Source organism: Micropterus salmoides, unplaced genomic scaffold (genome assembly GCF_014851395.1).
Source record: "Micropterus salmoides isolate LMB-PRFRI ecotype aquatic unplaced genomic scaffold, ASM1485139v1 Ms_hic_scaffold_20, whole genome shotgun sequence".
Taxonomy (NCBI): domain Eukaryota; kingdom Metazoa; phylum Chordata; class Actinopteri; order Centrarchiformes; family Centrarchidae; genus Micropterus; species Micropterus salmoides.
The window spans coordinates 16,130,071-16,152,182 of NW_024041151.1; the positions used below are offsets into that span (position 1 = coordinate 16,130,071).

The following is a 22,112-nucleotide window of genomic DNA, read 5'->3' on the forward strand; positions in this document are numbered from 1 at the left end:
TGGAGTCAAAACATCTTAGTTTGGAATTTGATCAGTGTGTAGAGTCAAAATGATGAGCAAGGACACAGACTTTCAACAAGAAAACGTTTATTACTGCAAAGACAAGTCACAAATTTTAAGAAAACAACACTAAGAAGCTAGCCTGAGCTGAGATCTGAAATATTCAGAAAACCAAACTACATGTGTCTTTAATAGTTTCTATAGTCATCAATACGACACACTAAATGATAATGTCTTTATAAATATAAAAGTCCCCCAATTGTCCTTGTTTTTTATGTAAAATACACAATACAAATCACCCTACACGCATTTGTTTGCTTGCCAATTTGAGAAGAAATCTTAATGGCACACAAAAAGAAAGTCACATGAAATTTGTGTGTATATATTATATCAGATAGTATACATTATCCGAAAAGGAAATCACAAAAGCAACCAACATATCTGATAAAATGTTCACCAAAAGAACAAATCAAATAATTAGGACACAAATAAATATACCTTTTTCAGTTTTTGATATATACATATTTTTGTCTAGGGTGAATGAAAATAAAAACCTTCCCCAAATGCCACTGCCAAATGCTTGTGCTTGCATTAGAGCGTGCTACAGATGGCCACGACTCACTAGACTGTCAAATGGCACTTGAAAACATCCAAATACAAATCTCAAAACAGGTCACAGCATTCAGAAAATATCGTTCGACGAAAGAAATCACGATCATGAGAAAAGAAGTCCTAAGAGAGCATTTTACTTACAGTAACTCCCCTTGTTCATTAACCAGTTCTATACAATAAAAAGCAGTCTGCAGATAATCTACCGTGTGTAAACTATCAAGTATGCATGTGTGTGTGTCTGTGGTGTCACATCCAGTAAATAATAAATAGTCCAGTCTGAGGACAGGTCTTTATGCTTCCTCAGCCCCGGTGTCTTCTCAGTGGCAGCACCTGTGCAATGAAATGTCTGCTCTGATAGCCTCTATCTGTAGCCCACCAGAGACCCAATAGTTACCCAGGCCATCTGCTCTGGCCGGGGCGAAATTAAAGGCACTGGAGTCTGCTATGGGTCAGTGAAGCTGCCATTTTGTCCAGGTGAAGAGGCATCTCTTAGCTTTTGCTCCTATGACAAGTTTAGGAATAGCTTATGTCTTTTTATTTATTTTATTATATTTTTCATGTTTTCTGGTTGGAAACAGGCTCATTTGCAAACAGCTGTTACAAAAACAATCTTACTTCTCCATTTAAAAGACACCAAGAAATAAAGTACAATTGTGTTGGCAGCATTAACATCATTCCAGTGTAGACCAGGCAGGCTTTGAGTTGCAGAAAGCTAAATCACTGTCTGGCACGTTAATGTAAAAAAAAAAAAAAAAGGGGAGGGGCAAAATTGACCAAAAAAAAAAAGAAAGGTTTCTAGCAGCACATGGTAGACGTGCAAGACCAGAAAGCACTTATGATCCTAAAGCACACAATAAAGATTTAAAGAAAACATTTTATAAGCCATATTCACTTCAGGCACAAAATAATACAAGTTTACATCTACAATGCTGTAGTTCATTTATATGACGAGGGAGCTGAGATTCATATTTTTTTAACAAAAATCATTCATTGAGAGAATGGCCAAAAAATGCCATTGGCAAGAAAAAGTGTCCTGCAAAACCTTCATTTCGGTACACACTACCCAGATTTACAACATAATTTAACATTTTAAAGTCACAGATAGAACGCCATCACTTTTTACAACTTCATTCTCAAAAATTCAGTGAGTGCTGGAGTCAGTTAAGTGAGCTCTTGGGAATGGGGTAGTTGATTTTCTGGGAAGTTATTATGCGAACACAGATTTACGTGTGGCTCTGGAGAAAGTATAAGAGGTGATCTAGGGCTTAAGTTTTGCTATCCATTCAATTTTTTTAGATGGACATTTTCAATACTTCCTCCCCACTTGCCTTCAGCAGTTTAATACCAAGTTCATTATGCTCACCGACTGATGTAAACAAACAGCCTCAGGCGTTCAACTTCCAGCTGCTTAAAATTAATTGACATCTTCTTGCAGACTTTTCAAAAGCAACATAATAAGAAAGCCAGATTTGTGTGTGCTCAATTCCTAGATCTGGTAAGCCCGACATTTCAAGACAGCAGGATGAGGCTACAGCATGAGATATGTACCGTAGGTTTAATCAATGAGGAAGGTGTCTTTGGGGTTGCCATAATTTACTTTTCAGATTCCCCAAAGTGTCATAGAAATGATTTAACAAAACATCTGAGAGAGTCCGCTGACCCAGTAACCTAAATGATGTGCAGTATTTGCACTTTCCCACCCTCCTTTACTGCTAAGCATGTTTTCTACACAGGCACAACCACAAAAACAAGGCAAATATCCTGTGTACATCTAGTATCTAAAGGAAATCTTTGACTAGTAATAGAACATAACAGACTGATTACAGCAAACACAGTGCCAACCCATTTTTTCCAAAAACCTTAAATCAGTGTACTTTACTTACAAAAGGAAAAAACAAAACAAATCAATAAACAAACAAATCAACAAAAAAAACCTCTGGTCCACCTGTACAGTAGGTTTGCTCTTTGCAGTGGTATACTTCATGATTCATTATCACTACCCATTATAATGTGTTACAATGGGTAGGCATCTAAACAATAACAAAATACAATAAATATCAATAAATAAACATTTCTGCAGGGAAATGGCACAGACCATTTCACAGAGCATGGAAAAAAACAATTACAATTTAGTTTAGTAACAAAATCTTCCTATTTAGAGGATTAATCTCAATATTCGCCACAACACAGAAGGCTATAACAGTTCAAGTATAGATGTAGTCTAATGAATCAGAAGTTAGTCCCCATGCTGTTTCCATTTCACAGTCTATGAACTAATTACAGAGGAGCTACCAAAAGAAACAATCACACATAAACAATCAGATCAACCACATAAAAAGCAACAAATATATGTAGTGTATGATCATTATATATACTATACATATATATATATATATATATATCTATATATCTATATATCTCTTTGAATATCACAAAATATCTACTTTTGGTCCACTGTACAAAGATGATCTTTAAACAGGGAACAAAGAATGAAAGCATTTTATGGGCTAAAAACTGAAGTGAAAATGTATCAGAGGTGAGAGAAAAGCAATGCAGTTTTTCTCTATCGCGTTGAGATTTGTGCAGTACAGTGGTGTGTGTGCAATAAGGTTTGGTGACTGTGCTGCACGCGTCAAAGGGCTGGCACCACTGGTTTGAGGTAGGGTGACTGATGGATGTGTTCCAACACATACACACACAAGCACGCAGACACACACACACACACACACACACACACACAGGCTTATATACACATGTACACATGCACATAAAAACACAGTGCAGACCTATGCATCCGTGTACACAAACACACACACTTCACCCGATAACAAAGGCTAATGCGAGAATAGGCCTTAGGAGGGCAGAGTGAGGGCAGGGGGCAAGGCTAAAGACCATGATTCAGATAAGTAATAGGCTTAGTAGAGCTGATCCAGAGAAAACAACAGGTGTGTCTGTGCCTGCATTCCTTGGTGTCAACACTGATGAGCCAGCCCAAATCCAGCCACGAGTCACCAGAAAGCCAAATCTGTGGCTGGGACAATGCAGAGGGGCTGTGGGCTCTCTACAGCACACAGTCAGGACTTCAAGGACAGCTGCATTTAAGGATAAGGCACTATGATAAAGCCGAGGTACATTAAATCCCTGACATTCCTTCTGCTCTGCAACATGGCACTGTGGGACAGGAAACAGCTCTTGGGTGGGCCCATATGGCTCACTCTCAGCTTCCTCTTGTTAAGTTTGTTTTTTGGTCCTTTGTGAATTTCATTAAAAGACAGGAACTGCAAAAAACGGGAGGGGGGGGTGGGGGGGTGGGGGGGGTGTAAGTTGTCCAGTAACATTACACAATTAACAATTACAGCTTGTTGTGTAAACCACACTGAAGAGCATCTAAAATTAACAAAGGCAAGTGTTATGCACGGAGTGCATAGAAAAGCTAGCATTGAGGAAGTGGTTTTGTACAGCCGGTCTTCTCAATCTCATTTCTATATACACGAGTAGCAGCACAGATACTTCTTAATTTTTCCTTTTTCTGTGGCTAAAATCTGTAAGTGGTTATCAGTGGGTGGCTACCATATCATTTTTAGAACAGACCAGACAAAACTGCCCCATGATCCTTTTTCAAATGTCATACATACATAGAAAGTCATCCATTTGTTTTTTAGCTACATACAATACTCAAAATATTTTGTTCAGCCAAACGTTTATCAGCAGGTGGAATGCATGTTGACAAAAATCATACTAAAATTAGGAGGGAATTAAAACAAAACAATGATAGCACCATGAGTTTTGGATAATACCAATTGAAAGTACAGCAAAACTATTTACAATAGGCAAAGGTCTTGAGTCTATCGATGACTTTGCTCCACTGGGACTAGTGACATGGATTTGAGCTCTGAGACATCAGTAGTTTGAAGGAGTTTAATTTTCCTTCAAGATAAAACCTGTCTTTATAGACAGACAGAGGCTTTAAGTCATACCTAGGCAGGAAACATTTAATGGGTCAAATTAGTCCTTCTCCTCCAGCTGCCGCATTGTGATAGAGCACAGAGACTTATGGGATGACAGCACATCTAGAATCTAAGCAGTCAGACACGGACAGCACATCTTGGCCAGAGTATCATCATTTCAGCACTCCCCCACTGACCGGGCTAGATAGGGATTGGAGAGCTTGTCTACACAATTGCAGACAGAGACAATACATGAAAAAGACGGATACATCTAGACTTACAGCGAGAAAGATATGTGGCGAGTGAGCAAAAATAGGCCTGACAAGGTTAGCCGTGCCCTCAGACCCTCAAACGGAGGCATAGGTGTTGCCTGTGGTGCTGCAGTGGCGGATGGTGGGAGTACCAGCAGAGGGGGTTAGGATGTGCTCAGTGTGGTCCTGCGGGGGCTGGGGCAGCGAGTGGAGGACACCTGGCTGGACGACACCCACCACAGGGTGGGACCCGTCCTCTAATGCCCCGACCTGGATAACCTGGATCACCTCATGCTCCGACTTCTCTCGTTTGGCAAGAGGTTCCCCAGACTCTTCCGTGTCCTCTTCTAAGTCACTGTCCATCCCACTTGTTTCATCTAGACAGGAGAAAACAACACATTTATAAAACACTGGTACAGACTCAAGAGCTCAAGGCAATTAGGAAATGGTTAATACTGAACACTGCTAAGAACTTGTTTTCTCTTCACAAGATGTTTTGGTTTACTCGTTCACTGAGATTTAATTGAAAACATGCCTCCATGAGCCTCATGTTTCCTGCTGCAGGTGATCGTGTTTCAATTTGTCAATTAAAAAGTCTAACACAATAAAGGATATTTTTCCACAATTAAGGCTTCATCAATTATAGATCAACAAAAGAGTAAAACACACAAGTATGCAAATACATCAATATTAAAAGGCAAAGCATGCCAGTGTGTGCTATAGCATTAACCATATTTTCTACTGCCCATCACTGACCTAAATGGCTAGTGAATTTAACTGACTGTAAAAACAAGTCTTTTGAAAACGTTAATTATTGCTCAAAAGTTACAGGATCTCTTTTCTAGAATACTTGAGTTCTTAGCTATTGCACTTTATACATTTTGCCACATACCTTTATCAAGGTTACTTAGGGACAGGGTGTTGAGGCTGTCGAACTGAAAACAGAGACAAACGTCATAATTAGAGGGGCCAATAATGATTCACATAGTTTTAATGTATTATTATACATACATTATGACTTTTTTTTGGTGATCCAAGTCTCATCTAAATTGTTTTCTCTCTTGTGTTTATGACCGAAGGACAGGTGAAAAAAAAGGTTGTGCCGGGATAATATTTTTGTGTTAGCATGCTATACAGTGTTTCCCCTAGGATTTTTTTCACTGGGGGGAGGTTGACCCCCCCGAAACGACCAGTGTTGCGGAGCAGCCAAGTTACGGATACATGGTGTAGTCATCGATGCACTCATTTTTGCCTGTCACCTTCTCCGTTCCTCTTCGACATTTTTATTGCTAAAGTTACTACCTCCTGATGGAGCTACAGTTATGCTACATTCACATATTAGGCAATGAAACCATGAAATACATCAAATTGTTGGCCAGATTCTGTTGAATTCTTGCCAGATTCTGTGTTTTCTATTTCTATTCTCTCTAGTGTGTTAAATGTTAAAACAGGCTATTATAATACTATTTGATAGGGGACAATTCAGAATTAATACATTGTTGCAGTACATGTATTGTGAATTGTCCCCTATAAAATAGGTTATTACTTGACAGCCTCCACATGGTATACGTGGGTCTGACGACGCTACTCTCACGTGGGCAGCGCGCATCCTTGACCAAACATATGTTTTTAGTTATTTTAAGGGATAATCTGACTCCGTCCACACAGCCACAAAATCTACAACGAGCTGGGCTGGCGTACTGCATCTGCTAATGAAGTTTCACTTCAAGTTAGCTCTTGCTAGTGCGCTGTCTTCAATATGAAAGTGTGTGTCAGAGTGGAGGAGCTGCTAAGCCCCGCCCACACTAAAACACTGATGGGGAGGACAGAAGCAGCTCCGGTAAACACCAGAGCAACGTTGCATGACTCAAGTTCAAATAAATTTAACTATTGAGGCGATAAGCAAGAAGCGAATTCCCTGTGTGGGTTTGTGTGTGTGCGCTAGTTCTCGCACGTCCGTTTTTTGTTTTTGAATATAGCCAAATTATTTATATTTCTGTCATTCCCCCCAAACAATGTTAAGGGAAACACTGCTATATAACATTATTGTCTTGTCTAGCTTTTGGCTAAAAATGTATTTTAATCTGCACTAATCCTAATCCCATTCTTGCTCCTCAGGGCTTCCGTAGGTACTACATTGTAATTAGGTAAAAATCTCTTCTGGGGTAACACTGTAGTGTATCACAGTGGCACTGTAAAATACTATAAAGATAAGATGCCAAAGTTATACCTCCCCCATGACACCCATGGGTGTCTCTCCAGTAGCTTGGGCCACACGATGCTCCACTAGGTAAAACATGTACTCGTCATACAGCAGGCGAATCAGGTGGAAGGAACCAAAGCTGGCAGCACTGCGCAGAGTCAGGTCCCTGATCACCATAGAACTGCAGAGACATGAAAAAAATATTTTAAGTGTTTTGTCTATTCAAAACAACGCTGCACAGACGTGTCTCAGTATGGTTGTGTTTTTTGCAGACCTGTAGAAGGACCACTTGAGCAGAAACTGTCGCGCTGCCCTGGGGAAGCTGGGCCGGTGCTCGTAAGGCTTGAGCACCTGAGTGACCACATTGTCCAGCCAGGCCGCCCATTGCTCCAGAGAGCTTTGCTGCTGTAGTGTGGCCTTGAAGTCCTGCTCCAAGTGCTGAACCACTCCCTCCTCACACTGACACACCCATGATGCCTGCTCCTATACAGTAACATAAAGAACTGGGGGTTCACACTTGCACAGTGAAACTAAAAGTGAAAAATATGTTTATATTCTTTTGGGGTGGATAACAGACAAGGGATAATGTAAAACATATAACTGAAGCTCCACTGCTGAATATCCAAACAAAGAGCTGTTCTGACCTGTACGTTGGCAAAGTCAACACGGTTGAGATCACTCAGCATCTGGTTGATCTGTGATGTGTTTTGCAACACAGCACGTGCCGCCTGAGCCAGGTGGTTCAGAGATGTGTATCTGCGCAGTGTTTGCGCAAAGGCACTAACAGCAGCAATCTGTAATAGGGGCCACACAAAAGCCCAGGTGTTACCTACTATAAGTACATCCCTTTCAAACTGGATAGTAAAAATATTACTCTCATGTATTAATCATATATTTTACAAACAGTAACGAGTCACTTTTATATGTAGCATTTTCACAGCAGGTAAAGTCTGTATGAATGCTGCAAGCGTACCTTGGTCTGGATCATTCTCTGTGGAATGGCATTCATGGCATTATTGAGCCAACCTTCCAGGCTTTTGGCAAAGTTGCGAATGGCTTGAGTCAAGGCACCTGAAAAACAAACACACGAAGAAAAAAAAAAGAAAAAAAGACAGAAACAACAACAGTGAGTTAATGATTGTGTTATTATGAATATTACCATGCCAAACATGTAAACATGAGAGGTGTCGATGACTGTGGCTCACTGGGAATGGGTCTCAGGACATCAGGAATGAGGATCTCCACGAGGGACTGGTACATTAGATGGTCACAGGTGCTCATCCATTTGAGTACAACCTCGTTTCTACACAGCACCAATAGCTGTGACCGGGGGAGCCGCACTTCAATCTCACTTATACTGCTGAGGAATGAACAAACCAGACTTAGAAGGATGGCTTTCAATTTTCAGATTATCCTAGAATAAGGTTAGATATGTATCTCTTTGTAGCTAATATTTGTCTTTAGCAAAACACTGAAAGACTTGATTTAAGGTATCAGCTTGACCTCACCTGTTTTCTGTTACAGTGGCACCCTCTACAGAGTCAGGGGGAGAATAACGCCAGAATGTCTGCCACAGCTTCTCAATTAGACTGAACTGGAGGTTGACAACCACATCCAGGATAGCCTGAAACAAAAGCACAGAACAAACAAAAACAGTGAATAGTTTTTACTGGAACTACTTCCTAAAAGAAGAAAAAGTCCCTTTGAAAACTGCTGACAGTGAACTCTGTGGATTATCCAGAGGAACCAAGACTTTGTCAATTGTCAATGTCAGTTTTTCAGTGCTCTAAGGAGCACACATGAAATTTCACCTCGTATTGCCATAGCAACAGAAATCTCATTCATGGGCATCCCAAATCCTCAGCATTTCAATCCCTAACTTATCTGCACGGCTAGACAGCAGTAAGGACATGTGAGGAAATATTTTTTATTGTTTTAAAAAAATAAGTAATTTGGATGAACTGACACTTAAATCATGACAACCTCTGTCTGTCAAACCAAAAGGCCATCACCTGTGGAGGACCTGATCCCTAGTTTTTCAGACATTAGGAGAGCTATGATTGAAAACTTCACAAAATGAAGAGAAAATTCTGTTCTAAAATGCCAGCAGCTGGCATTTGCGGATCTCTGTCGCTATGAGCACACATGACCTTTCCCAAAGTTTCCACACTCCAGCCAAACTTTAAACCTGTGTTCTTTTTCAAAATTTGTAAAACTTAACTCAGTATTTTCAGTCTTACCAGCCTTTTCTCATTGAAGAGAGCTTAAATAAGATTAAACTAGTAAATTGCTGTCATGATAAATACTTGATTAAGGCATATATACACAAGGGGGAAAAAAAAAAAACCACACAGTGAGTTAGTGGGTGGTGAAATGCAGCTACTCCAGGAAGATCAATAGATGAATGTACAGTCTCAGTCTGTATAGTCATAATGATGATGTTGCATCAATGAACTCTACAATATTGAAGGGTCATACTTTGCTTTCTTTGAGCTCTGAATAGGGACCTGACCCCCGTTACCCCTGTGAAATATACTTAAGTGCCAAAGTGAGCTGTGGTGACTCTGCAGTGAAAACAAAAATAATGCACTTCATCTGACCTCACAGTGCTCTCTGTAAAGGGTCTGGAGAGCTTTCACATCCTCTGGGCTGATGTTCTCTGTATTGCTCTGTCCCAGGTCCAGGTCTACAAAGTCGGGGAGTGCCCTTGACGCATCTGTTGGGGTAATAAAAACACTAAATTCACCACTGTGGAATGATCTGATAAACAACATTCTGTATGTTTCACTGCATCTCACATGTTTTTGGATTTACAGACATCCAGATAAAAAAAAGATAGGTAGCTGACCTAGGAACTGCTGGTGGTGTTGGCTCTGTGCGATGACGGTCTGCTCTGCTGCACCAGGTTGGGGCTGGCCTCCACCTGAGTAATTATCCCCAGAGCAGCCATCAAACTTCTGCACTGGCTTGAACCTGAAATCACATGGCTCACCTAAGTATGTATGAAAAGTGCGACTTATGTCACAGGAAGTACTGCACGTCTGTATGTAGAGCTGGACGATTAGCCGAAAAGTAATCTTTCAGAAATTCAGAGCCTCTAACCGACATAATTTTCCCATGTCAGTTATTTTGGCCTTTAATCCTGTTAATATTTTCCCCACTGTGTGTGTTCACTGCCCCGTCAGTCCTACAGTGTAGGTCACAATGTGACTGTACATTTACTGCCAAAACCTTGTCAGTGAACTATGAGGGCAAAAAAACCAAAAACCAAAATAACCGTTCATTAATCGTGATTTTGATTTTAGGTCATATCGTCCAGCCCTATCTGTATGCATGCCAAGCTGACTGCGTACCTCTGTTTCTGCTGCACAGGTTGCTGTCTGAGGGCCATATACTGCATGTCTTCTTGGAGTCTATTGAGTGGCGAGTCTGGTTTCACACGTATGCCATAGTAATGATATTTGGAGTTCCCTCTGCAAGGATATAAAGTACAAAAAGTGGACACACATTGACAGAGTCTCATTGTGACGTGTACAGAAAAGTTCACATGGATGGAAAAGAAGGACAGAAAGGAACTTTTTTTTCTTACTTAAGAAAGGGAAAAGAGAGAAAAAGGAACACATAAGCGAACCTTGTCCCAAGGCGCCTTGTACGGAGTCCCATGAAGATGGAGCGGATGAGTTTGCCAAAAGAGGCTGCATTTACAGGGTCCAGTTTCTGCTCCTGGCAGTGGCGCAGATAATGATTGTAGAGGGTGGATCGTGGTAGACTTACGCCCTCTGCTGTCTCGTAATTGTCCAACAGCCACTGGAGCTACAAAGGAATACATGCTTTTTACTCAGGAGATGCATAAAATGGTCCACTCAAACTATCTGGAAAGACCTCAGACTGGCATTATTATCTGTAATGTTGATGTTGCAGCTTCCCACCTCTGCAAAAGCATTTCTATAGCAGCCAGTGAATTTAAAGCAATAGTTACAATTGAAACAGGCAACTAAAACAGCAAGCACCACATCAAACTCAAATATATACAGAGTTGAGAGAGGGAGGCAAAACAGCAAGAGATCCAGTCTAGCAAAAGCATTTTTGAAAAGCAACTTACATGGCTGTTGAGCAGTGAGCTTCTTTGACTGGATAAACCCTCAGATTTTTGGAGCGTCTCAATCGCCATTTCAATCTGATAAACCATGAAGCACAGGACAACAAAATGTAAGAGGGGGAAATAAAAACAAAAGCAAAAAAAATAAAGAGTTGATGTAGACACATTAGTGGCAACTAGCAAAAATAAAGAGAATCTAGAAAGGATCCCAAAGCAAGCACCACTAAACCCAAGCAGAGCAGGACTACCTGTCATTTAAAAAGGAAATCTTTGCCTAGTTGAGAAACAGGGACATAGGCTCAACAGGATCAAGTACATCAATCAGGGATAGCTGGCAGACACACAACCCTTCCAGATTCCACCAGCACATATCCACTTAAAACAACTCCCATGTGCAGAGAAAACACCAGACTCCATTACCAAAACAAAAGAATAGGGCAGTGTGCCAATATGATTTAGTAACACCTGCATGTCAGCCTCGAGAGTTATGCTGAAAAGCTGGTTCATGCTTCATGGAAAGAAGTCTAATTGGGTATTGGCATGTTTACAACAAAATCATACAGTAAGATAGGCTAAAAATGTGATGTGAAAGACATGGCATACAAGGTTCAAGGTCAAGGATCAAAGGACGTTTCTTTTTCTCTACGGCAAGTTAGCATTGTGTTTCTGTGTAATTTCATTGGTGGTGAATATTTGCAATGGTTGTCCCCTCAGCATCAGTTTTTACTTCTTTTGATCTATCTCAGATTCCTGAGATTACCTAGATGTTGTGATATCATACATGTGAAATAATTGAGTTGATAACTGGGGTTAAATACCAGTCATCACTCAGCAGTAAATACTGTCCATTTTTACATCACTTAGGCTGGACAAGGTTGAGCTGGTATTTTGTTTAAGCAAAAGTTAAATTACCCTTTTGAAATTTTGATTACTTAAAAAAAAAAATTGCAGCCATTTTGCCATGACTGACAGCCACATAATGTCAGTCAACACTCTCTGACCATCCTCCCCTCCTTAATACACCTGTCTCTCAGGTTTTAGCCCCTCCTTTCTTACACGCCAAAGAGGGGGAATAACAAACAGATGAAATCAGGGATGGAAACAAAGCCCTGCATTACTTGAACCTTAAATATTAAGGGTTACAATGTGAACATTGCTGGCAGTAGTTAGATCACTACAGAGACTCTGGCCCAGCCTACGCAGCGCACCACATACATCAGCAAAGGATCATTGCCAGAGGTAAAACACACCATACACAATCATGGAGGAGGGGCACACAAAAGCTGTTTCTCTATAATGTGACATAATGTGTGTACCACACACTGCAATTGTGAAAACGTGACACAAATATTGAGAATGGCATTCTGCATTTTGGATCAAACTAGTGCATAGATCAATAAGGTATGACAGAAACAGAACATCCGCGCTAATAGGGAGAGACTAGGCAAATAAATGGCTGTGTGGATCTGAACAGCAAAGAGTTAGAAGTTACTACAAAGTCACTACATACACTAATCTGATGGTCTATCAACAAAGTCAGGCAGGAAAAGGCAGCTGAGGGGCCCAATTTGTGGGTGTTATGCACATCATTATATATATATATATATATATATATATATATATATATATATATATGGCTCTATTAATTTACTCTTGTAAAGCACTTTGTGACTTATTCTGTGAAAGGTGCTATATTAAATTAAATTTTTTTACTTACAGTAGCTGGGGAAGCTCGTGCGGTCTGAGTAGCAGGGTGGGGTCCAGTGTTGTCCATGATGTAAGCCCCAGGACTGCTGCTGATTACCTGACCCCCCGCCAGATTCATGCTCATTCCTCCATTGCCCCCTCCTCCATTGTTGGTCATGCCATGAGATGTCACCACAGTGGCCACTTGTGATGAGCTGCCCTGTGTGTCAAAGTAGCTCCCTCCACTGTTCTGGCTATACAGTTGCGGCTCTGAGTACGAGTAGGTTCTTCTGTTCAGAAGAGAGGTTAGCAGTTAGGCAATGATAGGCAAAACCATCTATATTATTAATTATTACTTGTAACTTGCAACTTAGCTGTTTCTTGGAATATTTTTTTGAGCCTATGTTTACAATTACAGAGTACAAGTGTTCATTATTGATAATGTTATCATTTTTAATGGTGACATTAAATATCTAAAAAATGTGTTTTTACATGTGATTTGGGTAACCAATATTATGTTGAGACAAGCCTGGTAGTCACCTCATGAGTCCAGCTATTTGGTATATGTGTGATTTTGTATTTCTAAGCCCCTTACATGAGTGTTTCTACCAGTCACACAGTATGTATGTACATGCACTGATGTGTGTGTATGTGTGTTTCACAGTAGGACCAACAGCTTGGGCTTGTTAGTGGTATGTAACCCCATTCCACAGACCCAGGGGAGCCTGGCATAGTGTCAGCACTTAAAAGACAGGCCTACTTCTGGTCATGTTCAGGTGACTGAGTACAATCAAACACACGACTGCACACCTCTTAATAAAAGAAAACAAATGCAAAAAACAAATGCACTCCCACCAACATCATGTGCTTGTGACATGAATGATGGTGTGAAGAGACTTAAGAGGAGGAAGAACAGACTGCAGAGACGGTGCTAATATTTGTGGAGTGGCGTAAGAGCTGGGTAACAGACTGACTCACATGTTGCCATTGGTGTAGACGCCACTGTTTTCCTCCACATACTGAACCTGTGCAGGGTAAACATGCTGAACCTGTTGAACAGTCTGGGCCTGGCAATACAAAGTGCAAATTAATTATTTAATTGACACAAGTCACATATTGCACTGAGAAATCCAGCATGCACACTTGTCCAGGAACACTCGGACACAAATACACCCACAGACAGACTGGCTGGCTGTACCTGTTGCTGGACAGGCACCTGCTGGTTGGAGCCGGTGGGCTGGACAGGCACGGTGGTCTGAAGAGGGACAGTGGAGGTGGAGTCAGCGCCTGCCTCAGGTGTCTGCATGGCGCCTAAACAAGAAAGAGAAAACACAGTCTTACTATAGATAATGGTCACAATCACTGAAAACCAACAACACTCTCAAGCTACCGGTCAAACTGGAAAAGCAACTTTACAACTCAATAACAACATTAGAATCTTAATGCATCACTGAGCTAACGCTCGTGTGGCATCAAAGATTGATAACTCACTTAAACAAAGTCAGCTTACTACTATGGGTTTGTATTCTTCTGGTTGTTGAAAAAAAGACAGATTTACAATAGGCAAAGGACCTCAGATACACAGCTTTTTCTTTACCATATGATTTTATAACATCTGGTGAAATACTCAAATACTGAAATAAAATCAGTGCCACCAACCTCCAATAACTCAGCAAGTATAAACCTTATCCTTAACATGTGTCCAGAACATATTGCATTGAACAACAAAGAGACAAATCTATCAAATAACACAACAGAAGATTTGTATAGAGGAAACGTTTGGTTAGGTCAGGACATAAAATAGGCCTAAATGAGATACTAATCTAGGCATAATAGAAAACATGAGGCTTACTTTCACCACAGACCCTTGGCTGTTTTACCTAAATCAATGCTACTAAAGCTGCTCATGAGCAATTCTACCCAAGCACCTGTTTCTGCCTTGTGGTACTCAATGTACTGAGAGCCTCATGCATCAGTGACACATGGTCTTTTCTCAATGTTCACAGCCATAAAACAAGTTAATATTTAACAAACTCCAAATAGATGCTGCTTCCCGTTGCTCTGTCAGTTCCCATATTTACAGGTTTAGCGTTACTTGAGATTAGAAGTGCTGGATCAGTACTAAAAGGTACTAAAAACAATTGGCAATTTAATCCAATCTTTACCACATAAACGTCATTACTACTAATAAAATAATGAAATTGCGCATCAGAGATTTAAGACTACATCTTCAGTACTTGCTACCTAAGGGTAAAATGAACTTTTTGAATAAGGATAAGAAGAGACACTGATGGTTAACCTGTGTTTGTGAGTTAATAATAGTATGGCTACCATCACTCATTCCTTCCAGGGAAAGGCCAACTCCTCCCCATCACAGTTTCCATGAACAAGCCTCTCTTGGTTAATTAAGCTGGGTCTCCTAACAGCTTTCAATCTCTCCAGAGACAACCTGTCCCTTCCCTTTACCTTCAATATCATACTGGCCTTTTTCTTGGGATGAAGGCTATCACTGTATTCGCGCGCGTGTGTGTGTGGTGACGAACCTAAAAGTTGGACTACAAAGCTGAGTCAGTACTTCCCGGTGCACTGAGAGTGTGAGGAACAGTAAAGCAGTAGGAAAAAGCTGCATTTTATTTTACTATACAGGGGCACTGAGATTCATTAATGTACAGCCTTATGCTTTCAGCATGACTATTTTCAACACCTTAGGGAGGGGGATATGTATATATACTATCACTGTCAGACATGTCAGCAGGCTGTTGCTAGACAGACTGGCTCGTGGAAAAATAAGCTATCCAGTTCAAATATTTATTCTGTGATTTCGACGAGAAACTGTAATGACCATAAATTCATAAGCAATGAAACCTGACTACACATATGATTAATATACTACGACACAGTGTGGAAGTGTGAAAGCCATTGGATGCAGGCGACCAAAGTGATAAAAGTGTCAAACTGTAGCCTTCAGCTTACTGTATCCCAATGCTAAATAAAGGACTTGTGAGGAGAGGAGAATGTAGACTTATATTTCACAGTGCAGTTTGAAAGCTAAAGTACATGGCTCCAACTGAGCCCACCTAATCGAGGAAAAGAGCCCCTGCATCACAACACACTCGTGTTGCCTCACACCAACCCCCTCCCCACACACCCACACCCACACACACACACACACACAATAATACACCTCCTGCCTCACCATTCAGGCACTCCCTTGTGGCCCACTTAAATGCTGTGCTCCACTGAGCAAGTGCAAGCCCCTACAAAGACACAGAGGAACAAAAGCCACCAAGGAGGGCAACATTTTGCCCTGCGTTTTCTCTCCTCAATTCCTCTTGCCAACATTACAAGCATATAGTAAAGAGTACACAGTTCACAGCCACAGCTACCAGAAAATACATAGAACCATAATTTGCTTCTCTAATGATCATGTGTGATAAAGGTGGAGTCTGAAGCACCAAGTTAAGAAATACAAGCTGGTGAGTGAAGTTGAAAAGTACACCATACACAAAATCTCTCCCTCTCACACACATACAGTACAAACCCAAGGTAAGACAGAGGCATGATCTGGTGCTAGTACAGCAGGAAAACAGGTGGAGGGAGATGTAACAGGAAGCTGAAGTGGGGGGAGGTATGCAAAGTGCTGTGTTTGTTTAGGAGTTGGGTTTTCAGATTGTAAAGAAAACTGGGAGTGACTTATATTTGTAAGGACTGCTGATGTTGATTTGGATGTCAAAAACACAATGCATCAAAATATGGGTTAGATGTGCCAAAAGCTATTGTTCAACATTTGATCTGATTTTAGGTCATGACAGGATGAGTGGAAATGGAAAAAGAAATGTCATATGAGCCAACATTTCTTAAAGCATCATGGCATATGTTACCAAGTCTAAATGTACTCTGTTCATCCCAATTGCCAGATGTTGGTTTACGACCTTTAGGTCTCCTCTTTCATCAACAATATACATTATTTCTGATGGACAAATAACAAACCAAACATTCTGTATTTTGCTAAGCCATGAAAATGGATGACTGAATAATTGAATTAATCAGCCCCACTTTAAGTGATTGGAAATGTAACAGGATCCAGGCAGCAGGTGGCATGGTACTATTTCTGCGCTACCGGACTACAGGTGAGTGGTAACATGATCTGATAACTAACAGTTCCAAATATCCTATTTGTGTGTGTGTGTGTGTGTGTATTGGGATATGTATCTGTGTAGGACCTATTTTGGGTTGTATATGTCACAGTTTGCATACAAATTGTACCATTGGTATTTTGGTTTGCATTGCTCTAACTCTGTCAAGATGAGGGTCTAAGGATAGAGGGTGCCGTATGCTGTACAGATTGTAAAGCCCCCTGAGGCAAACTTGTGATATTGGGCTATAGAAATAAAATTTACTTGACAGGTTTTCTCATATAATAGACTTACCACATGAGCAGTTACATACAGTATACATGGTTCACAAGTAACAACCACTTGAAAAGAAAACCAAATTCTAGGGATGATGATGGACAATCACATTTAATCTACTGCTGATAATCTTTTCTGTGGTGGACACGTACAGATATATTAGGCCTAGATGGTCAGGAGTCCCACACTTACTAGAGGTGCACCTGTCCTCCACTCACCTCACCACACTCATCTGTTTTCTCCCCTAACGGGAATCAGAGGTCGCAGCTGCACAGGAGACCCAGTGGACCCAAGAATAATTGTGATGTAACATTAAGAAACCAAGTCTCTACTTGTCAGAACCACCCACAGGATTAAGGAATCCTAAAATGCAAGTTTGATTCTATGGGGAGGAAAGGAAATATAGCAAGCATATTTCACTGAAATAGATGTGACTGAATGTTTTATGCAATTTAAGTGGGCCTAAAATCAATCAGGCAAAATATTAGGATGTTCACTCACGACTAAGCATCTTTGCCTTGTAGTGTCATGCTGGATTGAATACACTCCCTCTCCTCCCCTTTCTTGCGCACACAGGGAAATTCACGCACACATATAACAAACATAAAAAATGTAATATTTTAACCGTTAGTCAATAACTCTGGAGTATATTTGAATTGCAGAAGGGGTGGGTAAATATTGGCGTTAACGTTACCAGCCCAATTACAGAACGTGCAATGCAAGAAAACAAAATAATTTCTGATAAAAATGGGAAGTAACGTTAAGCTATTTATTGTTAATAGGACAGGTGTTTTTCCCCCTCAAAGCTTGATCACTGCAAGCCTTGTGTTATTACATAGCTTCTCATAGCCATCTTATGCCACAAAGAGGGCAGATGGAAAGCTAGCGAAGCTATCTTGCTCCCTAAGACAAAAGGGAAAGTAATCGCTTAGCTATTGTCAATAGCAGTTAGTGTATGAAAATCTCACAGCACTTTCCATTGCTGATCGACGTTGTTGACTTTGAATGACCAATAAGATTTGAACGACCCGAAAGACAAACTTGCAATACCGTAGCCCTCAAAAAAGGGGGGATACCAACAGGCATTGTAAGAAGGCAACGCTGGCGTTAGCAACCTAGCAACAACAGACACCTGCTCCTGCTCCAGCTGACCAGCTAGCATCAGTGACTAGCCCAGACCCATGCTACCACTCAGCATGGTAAGTTTAAACAAACAAGTTACACGCAAATTAGCACGTTTAGGTCACTTTTAGCCACAAAGCACACTGTGAGAGTACATAGCTAGCTTCAGCTAGCGAGGAGGACCTCTCACAGCTGTGGGCATCTACAGGCAACGTTAGCAAGCAAGCTACCACGTCACAAAGAAACACCCTCGCTAGCAAACTACCCCAGCTATTCACCGAGCCTTCATTCAGCAGCAGACACAACATGAACCACAGCATTAACATCTCCTTTATAAAGCCATCCCTGGAAGCGAGGGACAGACCTAAATTCGGGCTGAAATATAATAAAATATGTGTTCAAACCTGAGCTGTGGACTGGTTGATGAGATGAGGATGGTGGAGGAGGTGGTAATGATGGAGCGAGAGGTTGTTGTTGGTGGGTTACAGTCGCCAGGACTACGGTGACTATGGCGCTGCCTCACTGGGCAACAGTTGCTATAAAACTCACCGGGAGCGCGCAGCCTCATAGTCAGGTGGGAGGAGATTACAGCGCAATGAACGCAGTCTGCGCAAATAACATATGTATTTGAGTATATTGGAAATATGTTTCTAGGCTGGCTATTCAACCCAAGCACATGCGTTTGGAGTGATTTATGTGGAGAATCCTAACCTTTCAATATGCCAGGAATGAATGAACATGTTATGGCATGTTGAAATAAAGTCAGAAATTTGTTTATTTTATGGTCAAGTGGTGGGGACAGATTTGGGGTGTGACGATACACTTTACGAGAACAAGAACTGAAGATATTTTAACACTATTTTGAATTTATTTTTTTTACTTTCATTAATTTACTGCATTCTGGAGACATTTTCTGCACCACTGTATGGTGTAGGCCTAAATGTCTTTATTTATATAAAAGGAAATACAAAATTCAGATGGCAGGTGACAATTCCAAATATATAGGCTTTTTTGGACAATGTTTCTTCTACATTTAGATTGCATTGCATGTTTTCTTATTGTTCAAATAAACCTTTCTCAAAGCATTTTCATTGCTGTATTTCAATTCAATTCAGTTTTATTTATATTGCGCCAAATCACAACAACATTTATCTCATAGCACTTTTCATATAGAGCAGGTCTAGACCGTACTCTGATATTGTAGAACCCAACAATTCCCACCAAGAGCAAGCACTAGGCAACAGAGGCAAGGAAAAACTTTCTTTTAAGAGGTCTGCCTGGCTCAGGATGGGCGGCCATCTGCCTCTACCGGTTGGGGGTGAGAGAGAGAGAAAGAGAGAGGGGGGGGGGGGGGGGGGGGGCATAAAGAGGGAGAGAGGGAGGGATATGTGGGGTGGGTGGGGGTAGGGGGGGGCAGCCTACACAATATACACACAGAGGTACAGAGAGTAAAGGTAATGTTGGTACAGACTGAATGAATAATGGTACAGATATTTATAGTAATGTAAATGATAATAACAATAATAACAATAATAACAATATGATTAGTAACACTAATTGTAGCAGAGGGTGTTGAGCAGGAACATGGGGTCAGCAGGTGACCCGGAACCACAGATCCAGAGCCAGAAACACCTGCAGAAAGTGATAGGAGGAGAGAGAGGAGGGATGAGAAAGCACAAGACTACAGGAAAGAGAAGATGTGAAGTTAGTAACATGCATTAATGGGATGAAGTTGCATACAGAGGGAGAGAAAGAGGAGGAGAGAGGACCTCAGTGCATCATGGGAAGTCCCTCGGCAGTCTAGGCCTATAGCAGCATAACTAAAGGATGGTTCAGGACTCACCTGAGCCAGCCCTAACTATAAGCTTTATCAAAGAGGAAAGTATTAAGCCTACTCTTAAATGTGGAGATGGTGTCTGCCTCCTGTTACTCTGAATGGCATCACCCTGTCCTCCAGCACCATTGCAAGGAGTTATCTTTGATCAGACCTAATAATATTTTCAAATCAATCTGGGGGGCTCCAAACAGTTCCAAGTGAAGGGAAAAAAATTACATTAGTTATCAAAAGGAGATCTCATAGAATATCCTAAATGTGTGTGAGTTGGTTAAAGAGATGGTTCACAGATATCATAGTTTGGGGGAATTTTACTTTCCATGAGTCAGAAACAGTAAATGCCACAGGACAGACCTCTTTTTAGGTATTTGGTGTCTGAAGTTATGTCAAACAGCAATATCTTGGCTCAATTGTTGAGTGTCTGTGGCACCAAGTAACATAATCATGATCCCTTAGACATGTAGGACTTAGCAAGTCTTGTTTTCCTTTACTGATGCCCTTAAGTTTTATAAACACCCAAACCCGATCCAGGAACTTCATAATGTAGGCAATCATTTTGGTTTGAAGCAACACTACTTTATTTTCATACCGTCATAATTATGATTATGCCCATACACATGTTGTCTGTACAGTGGTGATTGTGCTTCTAAGATTATTTAATTTATATGTATAGATATATGCTTAAACTGTAAGATTCTATTTAGTTTTAGGTTTAGATATGGTTTACTACAGTGTTATTTGGACACAGTAGGTTACAGGCATCAAGTCTTGCCTCAGAGGGCAAAATCTGCACCTAAAGCTACTGTGTTAACCAATTAGTCTTTGTCTCAGCCTCAGCAACATCTGGGTGTTGCATTTTCATTTGTCTTTCTCCAGTATAATGAACAACTCAGTTTGCCACTGAGATGTGTTTCACTTGACATTCACTTTTTAAGTTCAGAAAATCATCAAAATTGAAAAAAAAAAAGCATTTAGCATTGAACTACTCACACCTACTGGTATTTAAAGCATTGTTTTAACAGTTTGAAATACAGTTGGCCGTGATCCATTTGCGTTCATTAAGACATGCATGATAAAAAAAAAAAAATCTTTTCTCTTTTTTCCTCTCTCAGATTTGAGAGCTGAGCAGATTTCACACAATTTTGCCCATATGAAAAATTGGTGGTATTACATCAAATTAGCGCTGACTGATTGATTGCCTTGTTATACATCACATTGTTAGTGTGAATTTGTAACCGCAAGCAGATAATGCACAGTATTCACCATACCAGATAGCTTGATGGGCCAAGGGTGAATGCCATTCTATTGTGTTGTATTTATTAAACATCATATTGCATTTTCTTTTTTTACCAGTAGGTATTTTCCCCGTCCTACTTTCTTATTGGAAAGTTAACCCCTCCTAATGAATGCGTCTTTCTTCCCAAACAATTAAATATTGCCATTGTACAGAATACCTGACCATGTTAACAACTGCCTTAGGGCTTTTGAATTAAAATGAATTTCCTACTTTGATAGTCAACCTGGGTCTCATCTTTGTGGCATTTGGAACAAACAATATGTTGTTGTTGCAGTCAAAGCTGGACCTTCACAAGAAATTATTGTCAGTAATATTTGAGCCTTCAGTTTTTGCAACACCACTTAGATAGATATCTATCACGCATGGTAAGTTTTAACTTTATAAGTTAAAATATTTTACCATATAGCAGAAGTAGGGCTAAAAACATGCAGAACTTTTTAATAAGGAACAGTGACCAAACAAATCCAGCATTGTTAAGAGGCTTCCTACTGCATACAAAGCTTAACCAACCACCTGTGTCCACTGCGCAGCACTTTTTTGGTTAGCAGTAATAAACAGATGCTTTTTGGAAAAGCTGTTGTTGTTGCTAAGCAACTACTGAAACCCCCATCTAAAGCATGACACTCTTTTGCTAAAAGAATTATTTTCA

The 22,112-nt window shown here is 40.6% G+C and overlaps 1 protein-coding gene across 2 annotated transcripts; it reads right to left on the reverse strand.

Annotated features, from left to right (window-relative positions):
* Window positions 1–70: 70 nt before the first annotated feature.
* On the reverse strand, window positions 71–18,860 carry rfx3 (regulatory factor X, 3 (influences HLA class II expression)). Of its 2 annotated transcripts, none has more exons than XM_038733606.1 (17): window positions 18,737–18,860; window positions 13,997–14,109; window positions 13,777–13,865; window positions 12,830–13,088; window positions 11,116–11,190; window positions 10,645–10,826; window positions 10,367–10,486; window positions 9,862–9,986; window positions 9,614–9,729; window positions 8,522–8,637; window positions 8,219–8,370; window positions 7,987–8,084; window positions 7,658–7,807; window positions 7,288–7,496; window positions 7,041–7,194; window positions 5,703–5,745; window positions 71–5,187 (listed from the first exon to the last, which is right to left on the reverse strand). In XM_038733606.1, the coding sequence occupies exons 2-17, from the start codon at window positions 14,102–14,104 to the stop codon at window positions 4,907–4,909; spliced, it is 2,277 nt and encodes a 758-aa protein (XP_038589534.1). In that variant the 5' UTR covers window positions 14,105–14,109; window positions 18,737–18,860; the 3' UTR covers window positions 71–4,906. The 2 variants fall into 2 exon arrangements, with proteins under 2 accessions (XP_038589534.1, XP_038589533.1); XM_038733605.1 differs by having other exon boundaries at window positions 8,219–8,373.
* Window positions 18,861–22,112: the final 3,252 nt, after the last annotated feature.